Source organism: Lithobates pipiens, unplaced genomic scaffold (assembly GCF_037356315.1).
Source record: "Lithobates pipiens isolate NorthernLeopardFrog02 unplaced genomic scaffold, aLitPip1_a1.2 Scaffold_19, whole genome shotgun sequence".
Classification (NCBI taxonomy): domain Eukaryota; kingdom Metazoa; phylum Chordata; class Amphibia; order Anura; family Ranidae; genus Lithobates; species Lithobates pipiens.
In genome coordinates, this window is record NW_027507764.1 from 238158338 (window position 1) to 238183837 (window position 25500).

The 25500-nt window shown below is 40.5% G+C and overlaps 1 protein-coding gene across 1 annotated transcript in view; it reads right to left on the reverse strand.

Moving 5' to 3' along the window:
- Nucleotides 1-25500, reverse strand: part of SLC6A19 (solute carrier family 6 member 19) — a 116179-nt gene that overhangs the window by 56301 nt on the left and 34378 nt on the right. Inside the window, exons 3-5 of the mRNA XM_077491821.1 lie at nt 23735-23872; nt 12710-12891; nt 9417-9527 (exon numbers count right to left, since the gene is read on the reverse strand). Coding sequence (XP_077347947.1) covers nt 9417-9527; nt 12710-12891; nt 23735-23872 — 431 coding nt within the window. The remainder of the gene's footprint in view (nt 1-9416; nt 9528-12709; nt 12892-23734; nt 23873-25500) is intronic.

Here is a 25500-nt window from a genome sequence, read left to right on the forward strand (position 1 = left end):
TGAGGGCCGATTGGGAAGATACACATTTATAATCGTATAGGTGGTAGCTTTGTTTGTATACATTATAACCAGATTGTGACCCTGGGAATAAGTCAAAGACACCTGAAGGTCAACGTGTCCTTAATTTCTATCAATTGCTATCAATCAATTAGAGGGGGCGTTAGAGCAAAATACATTTGGGTATCTTTTGTTTAGGAGCAAAGGAGGCTTGCTCGCCTTAAAGCAAGTCTCCTGTAGGCATAGTATGTCACAATTCAGCTTGAGAGCCTCTCGCATTTGGCTGGGCTGTTAAGGCCTTTGGCGTTTAAAGAGGACAATTTAAATTGAATCTTGTGGCTTTACTGTAAATGTATCCAGCAGTATATGGTGCTTCAGGCGGATGTGTGGACTGGAGGAAGGTAGTCAAAAACTACCTGCCCAAAGGCAGACTCCAAATTATAGTGTGGACAAAGGTCACATACACATACTACTGAAGTAGTAGGGATGATAAAGCTCTGCAAGTGTACTTTCAGGAAGCAGACGAAAAGGAGAATTGCGACGCTTGGCTGAAGATGATGCCAATGAGCTGCAATGTTGGGAAGAGGCTAAAGATCACAGGTTTAAAAGAAGGACAAGAGCAAAAACCAAAAAGGAAGAAGAAAAAGCAATTGTCACAAAAAGCAAACGGAAAAAACAGTGATCCCTAAGAGGAATCTGAGCCGAATATCAGCCGCTAAATATTGGGATTCAAATATAAAAAAAAATATCAATCAGCAAATGCACCGTGTCGGCCTGCCGAAGCCCAAGTTTAAACAAATATGAAGGAAATGATACTGGGCCTTACTCGGTAGATCCTGATGTTAGAGAGGGTCTGGCTCTGGTGAAGGCGATGCGTCAGCAGCAGAGCTTCCTTTTCCCAGAATTTTCCACATTTTTGCCTTTGGATAGTGATGAGTGAAAACACAGTCATAATTAGTAATGAGACGCTTCCCCAGTTATCTCTATTGATAGGATATGCAGGATACCAGAAGTGCCTTGTTGCTAGGGGTGCCTCCTAATCTGCCACTTCCGGCACCGCGGTGCTCCGCATCATTTCTTCCCTCACCTGTGCTCCTGGGAAATGTGAGTCATTTCCCAGGAGTCAGTGGGCACTGGACAGGACTGTGAAAAAATTGCATTATTTCCTGACAGGAAATGACGCGGCTTAAAGTGAAGTTAAGGCTTATCTTGGTTGCCATCACAACAGGGCGGGCACTTCATACGATGCTGCTCTTTGTGATGGCAACCTGAAAAGTTTCCTGCAATGCTAGATGTACTTACTGCGCATTCGCGAGAATGGGCAGTGCATGCTGGTTATACAGCAGCACCATATCCCGAAAGTTTATGCTTGTGGACTTTGCCTGCCCACAAGTAAAATGGGAATGCTCGAGCAGCATGAATATAAGTAACTTTTGAAATAAAATATTAAGAAAAGTGATAGTAAGAGATAGATTAAAAAAATAATAATTTATGTGTTTGGAACTCCTCTTTAATAGATTAAACAGGATTTTCAAAGACAGGCAAATGGCTCAGAGCAGTGACTCATTCCTCATGGGACAGCTAACTCCTCAGTTTCATTCAAACACCAAAGCATGCTGCTGTGCTGTCTCTCTAGTTAACCTATAATTAACTATATTAATGGTACTCTTAGAATCCTTTGTCATGTATTAAATGCTTATTTGTCAAAAATTTTATAAATTGTATATTGTAACACATGGCTATAGAACAACGGTTTTAATGCATATAAATAATAAACCCAAAACATTTTTTTTCTCTTTTTTTAATCATAACATTAATTATAAACACACTATCTTTTGTTTTATGAAACCAGAGCATATTTATGAATATTTTACTTAAAGCTGAAGACCTGGTTGGTGACCTTACTTTCCTTCACTGTTTTAAAGTAATACATCTTGATAACTTCCCTTTCCTCATCCTGGGATTCAACAAGAAAGTAATTTCTCTCCTCACTTATTTTTCAGCATTTTCCAGATCAACACATGTGCATGTAGCATAGCCTAATTGGCCCAGAGTACTGACCCTCTTTTTCCCTGTTTGAGTTCTCCTGAACAACACTATTAACTTTGTATTCTCCTGCCACTGCATTTCTTGCAACCTTTAGAACACACCTTTTCCTCTCTTTGACACAACCTTATTAGTTTCACATTTACTCTGTCTTCAGATCCCTATTTCTCCAACCAGCAACCTGTTACAAATAGCAACCTTCACCTCTTTAACTCTTTTCTTCTCTATTCTGCCCAGATCTGGCCACTTCTTTCCACACCAGACTGACTTTTCTCCTCCCTGGACACCCTTGCCCCCCTCACTACATGAAGAATTAGGCCCCAACCACTACAACCCTGGCAGACAGGCAACACCATAAGTCAAAAGACATAGCTGCGCTCTTGAATGAGTGTGGTGTAAAACTAGGCCCCTGTAAGACTTCATCTTGTATAAAGCTGCCCTCCTAAAATGTAATTCCTCACTCTGTGCTGCCATACAGACCTATGCTATCACTCTTATTAACACCCCTCATCCAATCTTTGAAAACTCTTTTCTACCTTTAACGCTGTACTTTGTCTCCCTGTCAGGGCTGGGCTCAGCCCTTCCTTCTCAAAGCTGGCCACTCAGCTGTCAGCTAATTGCTAGCTCCTATCTCTCCACAGTGACTCACCTGTTGATGATAACCTGCTCGTCAGTCCTGCCTACTTAAGCCGTCTAGTCCAGATGATCTCTGCCTTTGCCTTGGTCATATCTATAGAGACACTCTCCTGTGTTCCTGTTAAAGACTTGCTTGGCTGACATTCCTTCTGGCTCCAGATCCTTCTTGCTGCTCTACTACGCTCACCTCTGTCTTCCTGATGTTTTTGCCTTGTCTGACTATATATTCCGGTTCCTGAACTCTGGCTACTACGTTTACTCTGTCTACCTTTTTTATTACTATTAAACAAGTGTGATTAACTGTACTTCTGTCTCGGTCTGATTCATGGTTTCTGACACTCACACAGCTGCAATCCACTAACTCTTTTAATTATTTAACATAATATAAAAAACAAGGTAGATGCAATTTGTGAAGAGATCTCTACTGCTCAGTTATCTCCCAAAATGTCTACAATCAAATTCATTACTTTATATATCTTCAGTCAACTTCCTTCACATTGGCCTACATCTACACAGTCTACCTCCCCTTCAGTCTATCAGGAATGCCACTGCCAGACATATCCACCTTACCTACCACTATCTGATACCCCTCTCTGCTAATCCCTCCAGTGGCTTCTGACTGCGCAACATTCAAAATTCAAAACATTAACAAAATCATACAAAGCCCCTCTCAACTCTGCCCCCAGCTACATCACCAACCTGATCTCAGAATCCCACCCAAACCATTCTCTTCACTTTTCCCAAGACTCCTACTCACTAGCTACCTTGTCACCTTCTCCCATGTTCACCTCCAGGATTTCTCGGCAGCCTCTACTCTCTTCTGGAACTTTATACCTCAAACTGTACAGCTATTTATTATTGTGCCTGCCTTTAGGCAATCTCTGTAAGCTCATCTCTTCAGGAAACATTATCCTGCCTCTGCCTAACAGCTGAATAATAATACTACTGGAGGGTGGGGGTGGTTAAAGAAAATGAATCAACGTTATCAACTAGAATATAAGGGGTGACTATATATTATTTTTTTATTTTTTTATTTTACTTATTTCTTTTCCCCTTTTTTTCCTTTGTTACAATTTTTTATATGCTATATTTCACATCTAAGACTCTAGATTTTAATCTATTGAAGAAAAAAATATTATATACTAAGAGAGTATGGTGGAAGCAAGACATTAACAATGAATGAAGCATAAAGAAACTTAGTGGTCAGAGTTGGTTTGATGAATGGTATCATTAGCAGTAATCAGCATGGATTCATGAAGAATCGTTCTTGTCAAACCAATCTGCTCACCTTCTATTAGGAGGTGAGTTGCCAGCTAAAGGAAGGCCCATAGATGGATTTAGGATTTTGCAAAAAGCATTTGACACAGTTCCCCATAAATATTTATTGTACAAAATAAGGTCAGTTGGCATGGACCATAGGGTGAGTACATGGATTAAAAACTGGCTACAAGGGTGAATTCAGAGGGTGGTGATAAATGAGGAGTACTCAGAATGGTTAGGGGTGGGTAGTGGGGTCCCCAAGGGTTCTTTGCTGGGACAAATCCTATTTAATTTGTTCATAAACGACCTAGAGGATGAGGTAAACAGTTCAATCTCTGTATTTGCGGACAATACTAAGCTAAGCAGGGCAATAACTTCTCCGCAGGATGTGGAAACCTTGCAAAAAGATCTGAACAAATTAATGGGATAGGCAACTACATGGCAAATGAGGTTCAGTGTAAAAAAATGTAAAATAATGCATTTGGGTGGCAAAAATATGAATGCAATCTATACACTGGGGGGAGAACCTCTGGGGGAATCTAGGATGGATGATAGTAGTAGATTATAGGCTCAGTAATGGCATGCAATGCCAAGCTGCTGCTAACAAAGCAAACAGAATATTGGCATGCATTAAAAAGGGGATCAACGCCAGAGATAAAATGATAATTCTCCCGCTCTACAAGACTCTGGTCCGGCTGTACCTGGAATATGCTGTCCAGTGCTGGGCGCCAGTCCTCAGGAAGGATTTACTGGAAATGTAGCGAGTACAAAGAAGAGCAACAAGGCTAATAAAGGGTCTGGAAGATATTTGTTATGAGGAAAGGTTGCAAGCACTGAACTTATTCTCTCTGGAGAAGAGACGCTTGAGAGGGGATAGGATTTCAATATACAAATACCATACTGGTTACCCCACAATAGGGATAAAACTTTTTTGCAAAAGGGAGTTTAACAAGACTCATGGCCACTCATTAAAATTTGAAGAAAAGAGGTTTAACGCCAAGGATGTGGAATTCCCTTCCACAGGCGGTAGTCTCAGTGGGAGCATTGATAGTTTCAAGAAACTATTAGATAAGCACCTGAAGGCCCGCAACATACAGGGATATACAATGTAATACTGACATATAATCTCACACATTGGTTGGACTTGATGGACTTGTGTCTTTTTTCAACCTCACCTACTATGTAACTATGTAACTATGTGATGGGTAATAGAGAGAAGGAATTAGGAAAAGACTGGGACAATTGATATTAAATATTGGACTCACTTATCTTTTTTAATGTGTAATTTATTTGTTTATTTTTGTAAAGAAAATATTCTAGAAAAAATTAATAAAATGCTTTTGTAAAAACTATTTTTCAAAGTACTCATTCCCACACCTCTATTATCTTTTGTATGACTTGTGAGCAAGGGCTACCTAACCCTCTTGTTTAGAATTGTATTGTAAGCACTTGTTCACCCTTGACTAAATTTCTGTCGCTCAACAAATGTTCCTATTGCATTTGTATGGGCTTTAGAATGGGGCGTTTTACAAGTGTTAAAAAACGCTGCCTAAACACCCTATGTGCAGTTTTGTAGTGTTTGATGAGCTTTAAAACTGCTCCACAATGGAAAGCGACAGAAATAAAAAAAATTTAACATGCCGCAAACCGCACCAAAACCGTGCCGAAAACGCCTGCCAAAACGTTTGTGGAGCATTACCATAGACTTGAATAGGAGATGTCGAAAGGCTTCAAATGCCTTCTGACTCGACATGAGGCTTCAATTTTTTAAGCGATGTGACGCTATTGCTTAGTGTGAACAGCACAATGTGCTGCCTATCATATCTTGTGTAAAGGCATTTGAGGGGCGTTTTTAACACCTCTCAAACGCCTGCTCTTAATGCCAGTGTGAACTCAGGCTAACTGTATTGTCTCCCTTTATTTTGTGCCGTGCAATTGGGGCGATAGACATTCTGTATGATAATAACTGACACAAGGCACATTCAGGCAATTACATTAACTGCATTTAAAAATCTAAATAAATATTTTTAATGAATACTTATCTGTATTAAATGATATTTAAATAGCTGTCTTGAATTCAACTTTAACAGACTGATATATTGCTGACCGTTTTATGGGTCCGATGATTTTACCAAACCTAGTGCTAATTTTAAGAAATAGATTACTTATTTGTTGTAATAAGTTACATGTTTTAGATTTCTAGTGAACAAAGGTCACACAAGCAGGCAAAACTATTTCAAGAATAATCTCTTAATTTTAAATTAAATATGCTTATGGAAGGGGTTTTGGGATTAAATTAACTTTTTAAAATCATGTAGATTATACACAAGATTTGAGATTTATGCTGATGAGATTAAAGCACATCAAAAGCAGACAGGCCAGAATAAGCAAGGAGACCATTCACTGTGTGCATCAACCTGCCCTGAATGTGCATTACCAACCTCACCATGCATCTGCATGTTTAAACAAGTAACATTAATGCCTTGTACACACGGTCGGACTTTCCGATGGAAAATGTGCGATCGGATCATGTTGTCGGAAAATCCGATCGTGTGTGGGCTCCATTGGACTTTTTTCTTCGGAGATTCCGACACACAAAGTTTGATAGCAGGATCTAAAAATTTCCGACAACAAAATTCGATCGTTTAAATTCCGATCGTGTGTAGACAATTCCGACAGACAAAGTGCCACGCATACTCAGAATAAATTACGAGACGAAAGCTATTGGCTACTGGCCAGTTTATAGTCCCCCCATACGTGTTGTACGTCACCGCGTTCGGAACAATCGGATTTTCCGACAACTTTGTGCGACCGTGTGTATGCAAGACAAGTTTGCGCCAAAATCCGTCGGAAAAAATCTGAAGGATTTTGTCGTCGGAAAGTCCAACTGTGTGTACGGGGCTTTAGTATCTATTCTACTATACATTATCTAGACATAAATGTGTATGATGCCTAAAGTGTAAAAATATATACATGGGTATATCAGCTGCAGTTTCCCCATTCATTTATGTTATACAGAGGGGAGTATACAGTTTTGTGCCCTAAGCATAACATTTGTAACATACACACGGTTCCACTGTTTCTCTGGTGTCCCTAATAAGAAGAACAGAATAAATCAAGAGTTGGCTTGGCAACACTAGGAAGGGCTGAGCAGTAAGACTGGGCAGAGGCATTTAATGTGCTGGCAGGTGGTAGTGCCCTATTAGAGAGACCACTCCCCTGGTGATGTTAGTGGCTGGAGTTATGTCTCATATATTTCCTGGTGTGGGTGGAGCCCTGGGCAGAAGGTGGATGGAAACTGGCTACCCCTAATTTATATAATATAGGTCTGTAGACTAAAGAGTGTCAGGCTTTCAGAGTCTTTTCCTATCCAACTCAATTCCTCATGCAACACACATGTAAATAAAGCGTACGCCAAATACACATACTGGAGTAATGATCGGCCAATCATATCATACTATTTTTCTACTTTAAAAATGGATACCGCATACTGAAATCATATTGATACTGGAGAAGACAAGAATCCAGCTATGGTTTGATTGACTAATTGATTACTACTAAAGAGAGCTCTAACGTTACAACATAGTACACTTATTGTTGAAATTACTATATACAAGCTATATGTACAAATATTATTATGATTGTACAAATGCTCTATTTCTTTTTGATGTTATAATAAAAATGTTATTGAAAAAAAAAAAAAAGAGCAGCAGTGCTGCTGAAGAGTGAGCCAGGTTTTTCATAACTTGTTTTGCTGTATGAAATTGAAGCCCTGGTGTGGGAAAACTTCATGGACTTTAGTTTCATTGTGTTTAATAAAAGTGGGCTGGCAAGCCCTAAAACAGGGTAGGCAACCTTGGCCCTCTAGCTGTTTTGAAACTACAAGTCCCATGAGAGATTGCAAGACGCAGACAATCACAGGCATGACTCCTAGAGGCAGATGCATGATGGGATTTGTAGTTTCACCACAGCTGGAGGGCTGAGGTTGCCTACCCCTGCCCTAAAACAAAAGTTCCGAATGGCATGGTCTCACTTACAAATGCTTCTACCTCTGAGCTCAACATCCCCCATTGCACTATATATACTGAATATATAGTACAAAATGCAAACAAGATATGAAAATTGCAAACAACAATGGGTAAAGATCTTTGTTGAAAAATAGTATATATAACATACTTTCTAAAGCAGGAGTTATACTGTAGCCAGTAGAAGTATACAGTAGAAGTATACAATTTCTTAGCATTAGTGGGAACAAACAATGCCTAAGGTTCAGTGAGTAGTGATGGACGAACATCTGATGGGATGGTTCGTGAAAACGGTCGCGCGAACGCGCGCAAATGTTCCCGAACCACAGGTTCGCTGTGGGTCCCATTCATTTTAATGGCAAGCGAACATGAAAAACCTCCAGGTCATATTTGCAGCCACAAAATACTTACTAGCTGTGCACAGTGTCTCACAACATGGACACTGATATACCAGAAGTATTAAGCGAATCTGCGATCGACAAGCATTCTTTTTTTATCTGCGAAATTTTGTCAATTCAGGAGCGCATGAAGGCCATGGAGGAGAGGCAAGGCCAGGCTATGAAGGGGGTGCAGGAGATGATCCTGCTATTGGAAAAGTTGCCATAAATGTTATTTTTTTTATAAGTTATATAAATTGTTTATACAGTTATAACGCGCATTTTGTTTTTTGTAATATTGCTTGGCTTTATTGTAATAGCTCAGCCTAAATCAGCCAGAACTGACAGCAGCCGGTAAATACATGTCAAATACATATAGGGTCCATTCACACGTCTGTAAAATAAGTCTGCATCCGTTCCAAAATTTAGCGGAACATTTACAGACCCATTGATTTTCAATTCCAGTCTGAAAAATTAGGCATTCACAGCCTGGATAAAGAAGTAAGTGTCGGCCAGTACAGGCCCCAAAAATTAGCCAACAGGTGTTCACCTGACAGCAAAGAACTTTGTATTCTGTGGCTGGAGGTACATTAGGCATTCACAGGATAATTACGTTTCGGCCATTACAGGCACCAAAAATGAGGCATTCAACGGAAATAAAAGGCCTTTTTTGCCGCTGTATTTACCTAAGACAGGGACCATGAATTGTTATGGGTGGTAGCGGATATTTGTGGCCTGTCATGAGGAATTTGAATCAAAACATGGTCTACTAGTCACGTGATGAATTCCTCCGAGATCCATGCCTCATTTGGAATCAGTAAAGGAATCAGGGGGTCGTTAATGGGAGGAACTGTCAGCGGGAGGAACTGTGCCCAATTGTTTGTGTAAGAGGGAGAAATAGTGCCCCATCATTCGTGTCAGTGGGAGTAATAGTGCCCCATTATTAATGTTAGTGGAAGGAATTTTTAACAAAGGCATTTGTAAAGCACAGCTGAAAATTGTTCTAGAAACAGCATGGTAACATAAATAACACAACTTTCATTAAATCCAATGGTAATAAGATGAAAAAGCTTACATCTGGAGTGAACAGGTATTTGATTCCGCTCACAGAACCTTTAAGGGTCAGAGCTCTTATCAGGAAAATGGTGAGAACCAAATATGGGAGTGTTGAAGTCACATAAACTGCCTGAAAAGTAAAATACATTTTATTAATCAAATATTATATTGTTGATTTCAAATGATCTTAATACTATGCGCTCCTGGAGGTAAGTAAATCATCACAAACATGTAGTTCAATACACCTGCTGCTTAATCCAAATTAATATAATACATATACAAAGTAAAATACAATCACTCTTCTAGCGCTTAGCCAAAAATAGATTCAGCAGAGGAACCTCCACCTCCCAGTGATAGAAGCGCATATAAAAGATAAAAGCAGTCAATTCCCATCCACTATTAATTGACAGCCAATGAATGTTTCCTTGCAGTAAACTACAAATCACCACTAGTGAAGTAACGTGCCTTACTCCCTGCATGCCACCACACTCATTGCAAATTATTGCCTCTCATTTCTGATTAGAAAAACTTGCTTAATTCTCCAAACTCAGCACAGATCAGCAACCTCATTGTACAGCTTAAAGTTAAAACAGAGGACACAGGCAATCCTTATGGTGTAATTCCGTTTCACATTCTTTAACTCGTAAAATACTAGTGTACACATTTACAATGTTAGAGGGAAAACACTGCGCTATAATTAAATGTGTATAGAAAAAAAGGCCTCAACAGCCAAAATAGCAGCCAACACCAAAAACAAACAAAGTTCAACAAACGAAAAGAAAAAATATAGTGTAGCGCTTCAATAGTGGTAAATATAATCAATATCAATTGAAAAAGTGATCATGTAACAGAGATCATATAAATAGTATAAATGGCTAAAGAAATAGTCCATAAGATAGGCATAAATTTCACAATGTAGCTGGCACAGGGGTGGCCGAATAGTCACAAAGCAGGAAGAGATCACACTAAGCGGATGTATTCATATGAATCAGCTTGTCTGTGAACATCAGGGAAGGTAGAATTTTAATTTCATTTTATTCTATTTTTTGTGATCACCAAGTCATTAATAACTTTTTGACTTCAATAAATTCCTATTTTATACCATCTGACCCGCACCATGTGGAGCCCTTTCTTCTTTTTTTCCTCCCTTTTGGTCTAAACCCCTAAACATCTTCCTCCCCACTTGGGGAGATTGGAGTATCGGTGTAATGGGTCGCGTCTGATCTGGACTTCCAACTACCTCGATGTTCCATCTGTGAAATATACCATCGAACATACAGCCGTTTGGAGTTCTTCCACCAGTTCAACGGACCTCCCTCCACACACTCCTTGGTCCTAGATTGTGACCTCAAGCCTTTTTAGACTCAACTGTCATATGACTGTGCGAGTCCAACAGAGCTGGTAAGAAGTATTTATCTACCTTCCCTGATGTTCACAGACAAGCTGATTCATATGAATACATCCGCTTAGTGTGATCTCTTCCTGCTTTGTGACTATTCGGCCACCCCTGTGCCAGCTACATTGTGAAATTTGTGCCTATCTTATGGACTATTTCTTTAGCCATTTATACTATTTATATGATCTCTGTTACATGATCACTTTTTCAATTGATATTGATTATATTTACCACTATTGAAGCGCTACACTATATTTTTTCTTTACATTTACAATGTTGTAAATGAAAAAATGCTCATCAATATTGTATGTTGTATTGTATCCCTCAATTAACATTGGATGGGAATGGACTGCTTTTATCTTTTATATGCGCTTCTATCACTGGGAGGTGGAGGCTCCTCTGCTGAATCTATTTTTGGCTAAGCGCTGCTAGAGTGACTGTATTTTACTATGTATATGTATTATATTGTTGATTTACTGATCTATCCTTGACTATAAGTGTTTGTGTTTACAATCATTCAAGGTGTGTGTGCAATCGTTCAAGCAGCTAAATAATTTTGGCTACATTATTATGTCCATTTCACCTATGTGTGGTCTCCCTTGTAGTTGCTACTGCCCAGTGACTGTGGTTTTATACAACTGTATACACTAATGCACATTCATTTCGAACTGTTACTCTACTGCTTTTAGGATCCCATCAGTTTACTATTGTTTTGAGGGTTATATTAAAGTGATTGTAAAGCTTCCTTTTTTATTAAAATAATAATAGTATTGCACAGAGCGGCCCCGAAGTTGCCCTGCTGGTGCACTTGAATCCTCCTCTTCTCTGAGTGCCCCCATTGCAAGCTGTTTGCTATGAGGGAACTTGTGTTGGCTCACTCCCGAGCTGGGCTGTCCATGGCTGTAGACACACACAGCGACTCAGCCCCACCCCCTGCTCCCTCTTCACAGGATTATCTGACAGCAGTGGAAGCCAATGGCAGGAAGAGGAAGAGAGCAAATGTAGGAAGAGAGGAGAGTAGTGCTGCTAAGGGGACAGCACTGGATCAAAAGTGGTGTCAGGTAAGTGTTTGGGGCAGTGGTGCATAGACACATACATTTTTTATCTTAAGGACACTTTCACACTCACAGCGCCCGGGCATCCCCGGTAAAGTGCTGCTATTTTTAGTTCCGCTTTACCGTTGTTTTAGCAACGCTTTTTGGATGGTAGCAGGGCGCTTTTAGAAAAGGGTTAAAAGTGCCGATGCAGACTAAAATACAACTAAAACTAAAATGCCATTTTAGTCAAAAGACGAAGACTAAAGCTAAATTAAAATTTGACTTCAAAATTAACACTGGTCTGTAGTGCATGTTTACCTCAATACCATAAATAATAGCATATTCGATTTTTCACTCCAGCAGTGTATAATAAGTTTGGAAGTTGTAGAGAAATGTTAACTAATGCATTACAATTTAATTACGCCCATTTAATTTTATATGACTAAAATTTGTTATATTCGACTAAAATGTACTGGTGATTTAGTCGACTAAATACGATTAAAAGGAAAACAATTGCAGAAGACTAAAATTAAAATGCCATTTTAGTCTTAAGACTAAAATTAAATGGAAATTTGCTGTCAAAATTAACACTGGCTGCCAGCAGGACTTTTTTTGACGTCCTGCCAGCGCAACGCTCCAGTGTGAAAGTCCTTGGGCTTTCACATTGGAGTGACAAGAGCGGTGCTTTGCAGGTACTATTTTTAGCGTTATAGCGCCTGTAAAGCGCCTCAGTGTGAAAGGGGTCTTAATGCAGAGAATGCATAAAGTTAAAAAAAACTCTTTTGCCTTTAGAACAACTTTGAGTGTCATTTATCCATCATTCCTAACAATCTGCAGACACCAAAAATTTACTATGCACCACTTTTAGCTAAAACATACCTTTCCAGTTGTCTCAATGCCTCTGATGGTACACACGTACAGAACACCCCAAGCACAAGCCAAACTAATCACAAGCCACCATTGTAGAGTGCCTGAATCTTCAATTGATGTAGAAACATTCAGCGTTTCTCTGTACCAGTAATAATCCACAGGAGAACTCCGTGCACACTCAGAGTTAAGACCTAAAATGTTTAGTAAATTGTTATTTGGCATATACTTATCACATTGCTTTTATACAGCGTAACTTGTAATTCTTAACCACTCGCCACCCTGACTATGGCGTGATCATGCAACACTGTACCCAATCTAAATTTATATAATTTTTACCACACAAATAGAGCTTTCCTTTGGTGGTATTTGGTCACCAATGGGTTTTTTATTTTTTGCACTTTAAGCCAAAAAAGACCAAACATTTTGAAAAAATATATATATATTTTTTTTACTTTCTGCTATAAAACATGTCCAATAAAAAAAAAAAAAAAATATTAAAATCGAAATTTCTTAAATTTAGGCCAATATGTATTCTGCTACATATTTTTGGTGAAAAAAAAATATACGGGATTTGCGTGAAAGTTATAGCATCTACAAACTATGGTATATATACTGAAAGTTTTTTTTTTTTTTAACTAGTAATGCCGACAATCAGCAACTTATAGTGGGACTGTGAGGCCGCGTACACACGCGCGGACTGTTCGCCCAACTTTGTCCGTCCAACAGTTTCGGCAAACAGTCCGCTCAAACTTAGCATGGACGGACATGGCCACACACGACGGACGAACAGTTTGCTGAAACCGTGCGCGATGACGTGAACGGCACGTACGACGGGACGAAAAATACGACGTCCTATACACTGCATTATAGCTTTCGGCGTGAAAATCCTTTCTGAGCATGCGCGCAACTTTGTTTGACGAACAAGCCTACACACGAGCGGACTGTTCGCTGAAACAAGGTTTCAGCGGACAGTTTTACGGAATTTCCGAAAAACCTTGTCCGTCCAACTGTCCGCTGAAACTGTCCGCTGAAAGCCCACACACGAGCGGACTGTCCGCCCAAACACTGTTCAGCGGACAAAGTTGGGCGAACAGTCCGCGCGTGTGTACGCGGCCTCACAGTTTTGAATAGAGTATCAATTTTAGTGCAGCCAACTTGTCCAATAACACATTCTTCCATATTTAGTTTCTGTCTGTCTATGTACAGATATATATATATATATATATATATATATATATATATATATATATATATATATATTGTGGCAGCAGGCAGGTAAAGTCACCTGGTTGTATCCAGGATGGGAAATATGTGTGCCCTAGATTCAGGCTTTATGCAGACTTGTACAACTAGAGGGGAAGAGTTAATGAGCCCAGCTGAAGTAAGTGGGCTCATTAAGACCTCTACAAAAAACCCCAGCATGCTTAGGGAGATGCTCCATCCTGGAACCAGTTTTGTGTTGTATAGACTGGGGAGTGTGACACCTGTTCTGTGCGGTGAGTTAACGCCTGTGTGGCAAACCTCTACAACAGAGACAGGGACTGGTGCAGCACAAGGCTGCACTCAGTTGTTAGATAGGGAATCTAAGTGTGTAATTAGAGGTCAAGCTGACCAGGATTTATTTTCATGTTTTATTTTTGTTTGGCTGTTATATGTTTCACTGAATGTAGCATAAATAAACCGCATCTTTTGTTTTTTTTGCACCTACAACGCTGTCTGCTGTGCCTGATTTTGTGTTGTGAACCCATCCAGGGGGTCACACACACCCGCTGCCGAGCTAACCCCTCACAATATATATATATATATACACACACACACACACACACACACACACACACACACACACACACACACACACATTCTTATTTCACTATACAGCTTGGTTCTAACAACATTGTTGGTTGTAACTCACATATGGGTCACATATATTTATACAGTATATATTTATAGTGACATTCTTATAGAATGACAAATTTTGTGTGTTTCTTTTCTTCTTCTTTTTGTTGGGGGGTTTCTTTTTCTTCTATTTTTTGTCTTTGGTTTCCTGTTTCCTGACGGCTTCATGTCAGCACAGCTGGGTGAGGCCCCGCCCACCCCCTACGTTATCAGGACTATAAATTTTCCGCTCACCTCAGCCTCAGCATTCCTTTTTCTTCCTCCTAGGTCAAGACTAATGTCCCATCCGGCGGACTCAAGTCTGGTCAAAAAATCAGTTCGTCTGTATGCTAGTCCGACGGACGAAAACCGACGCTATGCTTATTCTAGCCTGGTCGTACGTCATCACGTTCAAATCCATTGGACTTTGGTGTGATAGTGTGTGGCCAAGTCCGTTCGTTAGGAAAGTCTGTTGGAACTCCGCCGAAAGTCCGTCGGGAAGACTGTCGGAGCTAGTCCGTTGAAAAGTCTGGTCATGTGTACGCGGCATAAGTGTCTCCCCTCCTAGCCGGTATAAAGTGCTGGCTGTCCGTCCAGATTTGTCTGCTGCTGGACGCTGCTTCCTAGGCTGCTAATAGCAACCTTGTCAGGGAGCCCTGCTGCTGATCCTTGGGCGGCTGCATGCTGCCTTAGACAGTCAGCTTTGGGGGAGCTGGGCGGCATGCTGTGTCTCTCTCCTTAGAGCGGAGGATCACTGTGCCTGTTAGGGGCGATCCACGCTTGTTTCGTCACAAATGACGTTGTCAATGGGGAACACTGACAACGTCATTTGTGACGAAACACGTCTGAGAATGCACGCAGTGACGCCACCACGCTATATGAGGGGAGGACGGGCTTCTGAATGCCGGCCGGCTTTTTGAAAATTTTCTGTGCTGTTTTTAAATGGATGTTTAATGTAAGTGCAATTGTCTATAGTTTAATAAATTGCCTGAGCGGTTTTACACTATGAGGGCATCCTCTTCTTTTTTGAGTCAATGTTAGCGGCATTTTGGATTGCTGACCGTGGAAGTTATTTGTGCGATGCCGCCACATACTGGGGATAGCTGATCCATTAGCGTCTGATGTATGGAGAAAGACACAGATGATTTACTATTAAGGCTGTATTTTGATTTCTATTTGGTAAGCGCATCCACTTCTCGGTGACGGGCACTGGTTTGCTGTTTCATCTGGATTCACCGTGGTGTCCTTATAAGAATATATAGAGGACTCTATTTTTAGCTCTGGCTTTATTCAAGCTGATTTATTTATTATTTACGATTTTCTGTTTAATTAATCTATGTGAAATTAATGTAATTTATCTATTTATGTGTTATACATTTATTCATATATTTGTTTTGTGCATATCAAGTATTCACCTATTTATTTATTAATTTATATTGATTTGGTTAGGTAATAGGGGTTGTGGCACAGCTTTCAAAATCTCTCTATAGTTTACTTTAGTGTGTGTATCTCACTTAGAGCTGCAGCCTTTATTTTAGTTTTATTTATTTTTATAATTTTTTTTTGCTTTCACCTGAGCGCAGTTTATTTTCTATTTTGGAAAATAGTCCAGTCGGATGCCAGCGTAATGGGCTGAGGTGCCCTATGCAAAGGCCACTGGGCCCAAGGCCATTGGACTTTTCAGGCTGCCAGGTAGGTGCCAATATATTGGAATTGAGAACAGCCTTCCAGGCCCTCCTGGCATTCAAGAGTCAGATTCAAGGAGAGCCCATCCTTTTGAAGCTAGACAATGTAATGACAGTGGCTTACATCCGCAGAGAGGGAGGCACTCGCAGAAGTGCTCTCCTGAGACAGGTGACCCTGATCATGGATTGGGCTCAAGCCAACTTACAGATGCTAACAGCAGTGTATATGCCTGGTCATCTGAACACTGAAGCAGACTACCTGTCCAGAGCAGATTTGGATAACGAGTGGGCCCTGTCACCACATTTTTTTTGGAAACCTGGTGGCATGGGCCTTCCTTCTGGAAATGGATCTGCTTGCTTCTTCGACCAATACCAAACTACCACGGTTCTTTGCCAAGTCCAATCACCTGCAAGCAATGGGGGTGGATGCCCTAACAGCAGAATGTCATTTCAGAACGGCATATGCCTTCCCATAGATCCTGGTGATCCTCCTCTTTTTACGCAGGTTGCGGCAGGAGAAGGTGTCCATTCTGGCAGTAGTACTGGACTGGCCGAAGAGACCTTGGTATCCTCTGCTTCTCTCATTGAGCATCAGGGAACCACACCCTCTACCAGTAATGTCAGACCTGCTGAAGCATGTGTCAATCTGCCACCTGGCCCGAGAGAGCCTGAAATTGATGGCCTGGGTCTTGAGAGGAGAAGGCTTATCAGTCTGGGTTGCTCAGCCAGAGTCACGAGTACCCTAATGAAAGCCAGGAAAGACAGTACCAACAATGCCTATACCAGAACTTGGAATAAGTTTGTGGAATTTGCATACATTTTTTCCTAGATTCACCAAGGGTCTGGAGTTCCTCCAGGCGGGATTGGAACTAGGCCTCTCCCCAAGCACTTTGAAGGCCCATGTGTCTGCTATCTCGGTTTTCACTGGTACTCAGTGGGCCGTGGATAAGTTGGTGATCTGTTTCTTCAGAGCGGCCATCCACCTAAGACCGCCAAGGTCTCTAAGATTCAGTTTTTTAACAGCTCCTTGATGTATATATTTAGATTAATAATTTTTGCTTTTTTCTTAATACTTTTGTTTTTTATTTATAGTATATGACAGATTTAATTTAATAATGGTTCAGTTGTACAAGTTTATTTTTATATAATATTTCACCATTATTAGTCTATTGTGATATTGTATCCGTATTTCATATTTGGATACTGGTCATTGATTTGTCTATATATATATTTTTTGATATTTTGAACAATGTATTTGCACTTTTCTCTCTTTTTATGTAGCACAAACCCCCAAAGGAGCTGCTGGTTAGATGGGGCTTACTGTTAACTTATTTCTCCTCACTTTACATCTAGGGGTGTCCCGTGGTAGTTACTTGAGAGACTGACAACAGATCCACTTAAATGGATTTTATTTGAGAAACGTAGACAATGAACAGTCTCATAAAATGGGATCAGAGGGTTGGAAAGGAAGTACAGGTACTCTTAGTGTCAAAGTCAATATTGAAGAACTTGCTTACTTTGACTTCATCCAGAGAATAGCCATTCGCAACTTGTTGTTCACTCAAGTTGGACAGTCCCTCTCTCACAAGGCCTAGCAGCCAACAAGGTGCTTACTCAGGAACAAGTCTCTGCCACAGACGTTGTTGTAGAACATACAAGGATAAGTGTCTGCTACAAATGTTGTTGTAGAACACGTAAGAAAACTAAACTTGTTGAACACTCATGTGTTACCTGGATCTTTCAGCCAGCTTGGCGATATCCACAAGACCGGATTCTCTTGGGTATCTCAGCTCCTCCAGGAACTTGCTAAGTAATCAACCCATACGTGGCCTTCTTCTGGAGAGTCCTCCCCTGGATAGCGTGAAGTCACTGGGTCTCTCCCAAACTGGAGACGGCACCCAAACACCTCAGAATCCTCCTTTAGTTTCCTTTCCTTGGGCTAGCCAGCCCCGAGGCAACAAGATCGGGTGGATCCGCACCCCAGGCCATAGCCTTCCTGGGGGCTGGTCAGGAGGACCAGGACCATGAAGTCAGTACATCCTTCTGGACTGAAACCCCAAATCACGTGACAACCGCATCTTAAATGCCCTCTCCCAGAAAGTACAGCAAGAACGCCACTTCCACTGGGTGGGCTCAGAGAGAGAGTAACTTAAGCACCCGACTAGACCTGCCAGAAGAGACAGTGCCCCCTGTGGCCAGGTTGAACATCTCATAGTCCAGTCAGACTGATACTGAAGTCCAAATTAAGACAATTGTACCCAAACCAAACTGTAGTTTAGGTGTAACCTTAAATTTGAAAACACATAGCGTGTCCTCTTCAGGAGCCAGTGCTACATTTATATATGTTGTCTGGTCTGTTGTGTTTGTTAGGTCTCAGCTGCTGCAGTTGTACTGCGGCAACATGGCCTGGCTGTGAGAATCGCCATTATGTTACGTCGGTAACATAAACGGCCACTAGGGGATGCTTGCGCACCTCCAGAGGCACACGCACGCTCCCCCCGCTCGCTCCTTGAGCCGATGCAAATGCGAGTGGTCTTGGTCTTGAGCGACGCTTTGCCGGCAGGTTTGTGGTGCTGCCCCATTTTTTTCAATGGGAAGGGGCGCTTTAGGAGCGATTAATACACCGCTCCTATAGCGATGCAAAGATGCAGCTTGCAGGACTGTTTCAACCATCCTGCAAGCGCACAGCTCCAGTGTGAAAGCCCGAGGGCTTTCACACTGGAGACACAGGAGAGGCGCTTTACAGGCGCTATATGGGCGATATTTTTATCACTGCAGCACCTGTAGAGCACCTCAATGTGAAAGTAGCCTAACAATTGCTGGTTGCTATGCGATCCCCCACTATATTAAAGCGGCACTTTACCCATAATAGTTGGATAACAATGAATGTTCTATAACAAAAGAACATACATTCCACGTTATCAATTTTGCTACGAAAATTAGTGTGTGCTTGTAAATTGCCTCCAGCATTGCTCCTGTTTCTTCTTGCTAGATATCACCATTTTGTTGAAGCCCAGAGCAGTCACTTCCTTACTGGAAACTCTCCCCCTCTCATTGGTTTTAAAAACTATAAGTCACTTCCTGTAATTAAAATATGTAAATTTCCAGTCTTGGGGAAGTGAGAGAGGAAAACTGCCTGAAGCTTTACAGTACTGAAGTTCAGAAGCTGCCAATGATGAAGAAAGAACAGAATATCAGGGAGATAAGATAAGATACCGTCCTTGTAACTATAACTTCCCTGGCAGCAGAGTTTGTCCTGTCACCTCTCCTGCTTTTCTTTTTTTTCTCCCTAATCTGTGTTCCCTCTGCACAGTCTCAATCCTTTTGCTTTCTTGTCCCTTCAGCAACAGTAAATCTTACAGCTATCAACTGATCAGCCTCTAGTGACTCTGATTTTAGGCACAGTGCCATGAATAGAGAGCAATAGAGCTTGTACAGTACATTACTGGATTTTAATCAGTATAAGCACTTATTTTTAATATTTTACATAGCTATACCTGCAAAGGGATCCACCTGAAGTGGTCTATCAAGACTTAATTTTCAGAATAAAGTTCCACTTTAATCAATTAACATCTTCTTTAAGGTAGGACCAGACAAAATGTCAGCTGTTTATATTTTTATTCAATTTTTTAAAAATGATGCTTTGTACTGATGCATATTTATGCCCGTAAGACTGTCGTTTAGGCCACTGTAATTAAGGAGTATTTTGTGCCTACCGGGGAGTACTATGTTTTGTATACTGAGAGTAGGTGAGACCTACTCCCTCATCTCATCTCAAGTTCTAAATTGGGGAGCTATGCAGTTAGGCTTTTAGCCTTCCACTTCCAGTTAATACAAATAGTCATTTCTAGGTGAATGAAATCTTTTTTCAAATGAAATGATGATGAAAAAGTGTTACCAGTTAATATGAAAAAACAGAAATAAACAACCTATTTTTACTAAGTTGCAAGGGAAGTGTTGCTCCACATCAACACGCTCTGTATGTAATTAGAACAATATGTATTGCAGGTATTTGTTACAAAATATCACCCTCTAATGTCCATATTGAAAAATTACATCCAATATAAAAAGTAGGTCACTGGTGAAGAAACATTAATCTATTACTACCATTCATCATTGATTAAGTATCAGCTTTCAAAAAAACATGTAATACACTTCAAGAATATAGATCAATGATATACAGAGTATACCATGACCATATATTAACAGGGAATATTGTTAAAGTTTATTGGTCCTCCCCTAGGCAGTAGTGAGGGACCTCCCCAGGTGGCTCTATGGGCTAGCATTTCACCTCAGGATGGAATCCTTGAATCGCTGTAGTCACTTTGAGCAGTCACTTTAGGCAGTTTACCAGAATTTAGTATAAGATGAAAAAACTCAGTGAGAGGGAGGTTAGGGAATGAGATACCCAAAAAGACCATTAAAGAAATGCTCTGAACCTATAGTTAATACAGAAGAAGGACCGTTAAGTTGAACCGGTGTCTTGTCAAATAACGTCCTCCATCGGATAGTGTCCGCTGCGTGCTGCGCATGCGCAGTACACAGCAACACAGATTCCGAAAATTGCCGAGGATGAACGGCGCCTGCGCCGTGAGTCCAGGTTCTATCCCCACTATCCAAGTGGACATAGAGTAGGAATAAAAAAAAGCCGAGCGCAGCGAGGCTGAGCCCGAAGCGTGGCGAGCGAAGCTCGCCCGCGAAGGGCCCTCTAAAATTCACAAACCCTATGTCCGCTTGGAAGGTGGGGCTACCACCTCCACTCACAGCGCAGGCGCCGTTCAGCTTCGGAGATTTTCTAAAGCTTCGTCTGCTCCGTACTGCGCATGCACAGTACGGAGCAGACACTATTTCATGGCCGGACACTATACGGCAGAACACCGGCACTCTCTATTCCCCAGACTGTAAAGCATTTTGAATGCAGCACCTGTATTCCTTGGATACACCACTAGAAATCTCTGCAATCGCTATATCTTGTATCCAGCTCTTCAGGAAATGGAGAACCCCTGTTGCCCCAATCTAGGTAATCATCTTCCTGCACCCATGCACCCTGGATTTAGCCTCTAGCTGCAAGCTTCAAGCTCCAGACTTGGGCATAGCCCACCATCACCTAAACAGCAGGCCTGGGAGGTGGGGAACCTCAGCAACACACCCTCCCCAGTCCACAGGCTTGAGAGGAAGAGAGGTTTCCAAGGTCACCACAAATATTTATATACTTTCCCAGCATGTACCACTAGAAATACACCTCCTAGTGGTTGTTAAAGGAGACATAAATATTCATAACTTAGATTATTGTATCTTCTAATACTATTAACAGGGATACTCCCCAACAGCCTGCAGGAGGAAACAATAGCACTGACCATAAATGTGCGCAGGGAAAACTACGCTTTCAGTTTTATGTTTCAGAAAGTGCACCAAAACCGTTAGACATAATAGAAGTTTATGGCAAACCATGGCTAACCCATACGAAAACCATGCGTACACTGCACTGCACCCATGGTGTGGGAAAACCCCACTGCATCAGTGTGAAAGCAACCCACTGGGAAAAAAGAGAGGACCTAAAGCATATTTTATGGGTACAGGAGGGCTTTTGTTTTTTTAAACATGTTTCTCTAAGCCCCTACCACTGTTAATGCAATTTGGCCACACCCTCCATCCACCGCCACCCACCTTCCACCACAGCTTTGGGCTTTGAGCTTTGGTGTGCACACCCTAATGCAATAGGCTGTACACACCTATGGCAATGACCTTAGGAAGAGCCTGAGAAAGCAGAACTATCAATCTATGCCCAGGACAAGTACAGCCTAGCAGCTCTAGATGTAGAATAGTGACAATACTGCTTATATATTGCCAAAAAAATATGAGCAAGCTAGATCCCAGCAATGATACAGACAGCAAAAAACAAGATTTCTAAACCCTCCCTGCTCTAGCCTTTTTAACATTAAATTTTTAACTTGTTATTTCTGCTCCTCTGTAGCATTATGTCCGACTTGTTGATGGTGAATGTCTGCCTCGTAACACTACTTCAAAATGTTCCTTTATTGAGAGGAAAGTCAAGGCATGATACAACAATTGTCCAAAATGGTACATGTAAGTTTTCATACAGTTAAAAATTGTGTACAATAACAATGCGACATAGCATATCTAACCAGCGTAGTTCTCTCTATATCCACTTAAACAAGTATCAAGGTGGGTACTGCACCCCTTTATATCAATTGGGTGCCCATTATGCCGAGCTAGATTAGTGTATAGGTTTCAATGGCAACTGATTAAGTAAGGCTTAACATCCTGGTCACTATGGCAACTGATAACTAGAGGAGGTGGTTCACTTGTGGTAACCGATTAGGTGGTGGTTATTTAAGTGTGATGGTGTATGAGTCTCCGTAACCGCTGAAGAAGTCCCGCCCACTGGGACGATATACGTACGGGAGAACTCTGTCACAGCATCTGCAGCCACCTTTCTTTCATTGTCTCTCTGAGAAGCAACATGTGTGCCTTGCTTGTAAATGAATTTTTCTGGTTATTAAAACGCTTTGAACCATACATAGAGCACTATATATTTTGTATTGATTTTATATGGTATAACGATCCTGTCCTGTCTGGGAATCAGCTGGCTGTCTGGAGCGGAATAATCGTAGTGAAATCGGATCCCCACAGATGCAATAATCATCCATTACACCCTTTATAGGAAGGCTTGTTTGACCTATCTGTTGATTCAGAGGTCCACAAAAGGAGGTGAGCGGCCTGTATTGTCTATGGTAGAGGCACTGATATGGATGCACTTAGATGAGAAGCTTCCAAGCACACTTGTCACAAATTGTGGGGATCTTCATCTATTTTCTTTTTTTTTCTATTCTCTTATCCCTACATCTTTGATGTGTTATGGATTATTTTTATGATATTGGACTCTATTGATGCCATATGAGTGTGTTTCATATGTATATTCTGTAAATTATTTATGTATTTTTGGAATTTGTTTTTTATTTATTTATAGATGTAGCGCTGCACTGATTATTTATGAAGTACATAGGATTTCCACTTTCTGTGGGACTTCAAATCTGAAACTCGTTTTAGTCTTGTTAGGATTCAGTCTGAAATAAGTTGACATCCAATTTTTAAAATAAGTAGCAGTATATCTTCTAGCAAACAAGTTGGCCCTAATAATGATGCAAACAAGAGTCAAGTTGTATGCTATGAAACACTTGCAAAAATGGTTTATCCCATAAATTATTTATCTAACTAGTTGTTTAACTAGTTAGGTATATAATGCCTTATATAAAAATTGTTGCTAGAGGAAGAATCTAAAAATATGTGCAATATATGAAATACTGTATCATCAGAAAAGTTTGGTATGACTAGCATGCAGGAATGTAAAAGATTGCTGTATTTCCAGGTAGCGGTAATAACAATGATTGTGTGAGCATTGAAAATACTGAATAGTTTCTTTAAATGTACAAAAATATTCTAAAGATTTTACCTGTTTGGTTTGCATTCAGTGGACATTGACTCCATGGCAAAGGTTCTTGGAATGAGTTGAAAAAGTACCACATAACCCAGGCTATAATGGTATTGTAATATAAACCCACCAAAAAAGACACCAGCATTGATGCAATTCCTAAAAGATAAGCATAAAAAACATTTTTTTTTCATTATTACCTTATTTCTATTTATTTACAAACAAATTCAAAGAATAAAGATCCTTGGGCAAGGGTCACAAAGGAGTTTTTCATCCCTGAAATGATTTGAATCCCTAAATGAGTTGTTGATAGTTGCTTTATTTAAATACTGAAGTCAAATGGAAGGACCCTGAACTCTAAGGCCCCTTTCGCATGATTGGCCCGCTCAGATCCGCCAGTCCATTTTTCAGACGGATCCAAGCGGGCCGCCCATTGACTTCTATGGGCAGTCGGATAATAGTTGAGATATGTCTTCTGCATAGTTACATAGTAGGTTACATAGTGGGTGAGCTTGAAAAAAGACACAAGTCCATCAAGTCCAACCTATGTGTGTGATTATATGTCAGTATTACATTGTATATCCCTGTATGTTGCGGTACTTCAGGAGCTTATCTAATAGTTTCTTGAAACTATCAATGCCCCCTGCTGAGACTGCCGCCTGTGGAAGGGAATTCCACATCCTTGCCGCTCTTGCAATAAAGAATCCTCTACATAGTTTAAGGTTAAACCTCTTTTCTTCTAATTTTGGAGGTGCTTCCTGTGATGTGTCATGAGGATAAACACTGCAGTTATGGTTACTGAAGCCCCCCGATTCCCTTGTGAAGACTTAGGTGAAGAATAAATTCAATACCTTCACCATCTCCCCATCCTTTGTAACCAGATGTCATTCTTTATGGGGCCAATATGGTCTGTCCTCCCTTTTTTACTGTTTCCATACTTAAAGAATTTCTTGGGATTCTTTTTTACTCTCCTCCACTATGTGTCTTTCATGTTCTATCTTAGCCGTCCTTATGCTACCCTTACATTTTTTGAAGGCACCACTAAAGCACCACTAAAGCTACATGGGGTATAATTTTTGAAGCGAAGCCAAAGCAAAGCAAAAGCAAGGTGTAAACAGGACTGTATGCTAACCATTTTATTTAGTGACAGGAGCCTTGACTAGCATTCAGAGAGCTTTAACAAAGCCTGTCCGAAGCCTTGTTTTGAAGCAAGTGTAAACTAGCCGTTAATATGTGTTGAAGCCAAAGCAAGTGTAAATGAGCCTTTAGTAATAAAAAATCTAAAAGAAAAAGTTTGTAAATTCCATTTGATGTTAAATTGCTGTGTTTATAAAGCAAGCTGAAATCTACACTCAATTACACACTTGAAAATGAGGGAGAGTGGTCTCTTCTAAAAATGCTTTATATTTGATTTTCTGGAATAAATTGATTTCACCCATGTCCATATTATGGGCTGAATAATTCATAATGATACTTAAGCCAAACGTATGTAAAATGTTTTTACAAAAATTACACTAGTATCACTTACTTGAATTTACCTTTAATCCTTTTATTCATTTTGTTAGACTGTCCTGCCTTTTAACAGTTGCAGTCCTGCAGCCCCAGCTATCATATATTGCCTCCCTCTATGATCACAAACCCATATAATCACCAAGGTTACTAGAGAACTTCACCTTCATATAATAGGCAGCTTGACATGTGTCTTGGTTTTGCCCATTGTACCTATTACAGGACATTATTATTGAATGTTTCTATTTTGCATCAATTTTGCATCAATTTTGCATCAA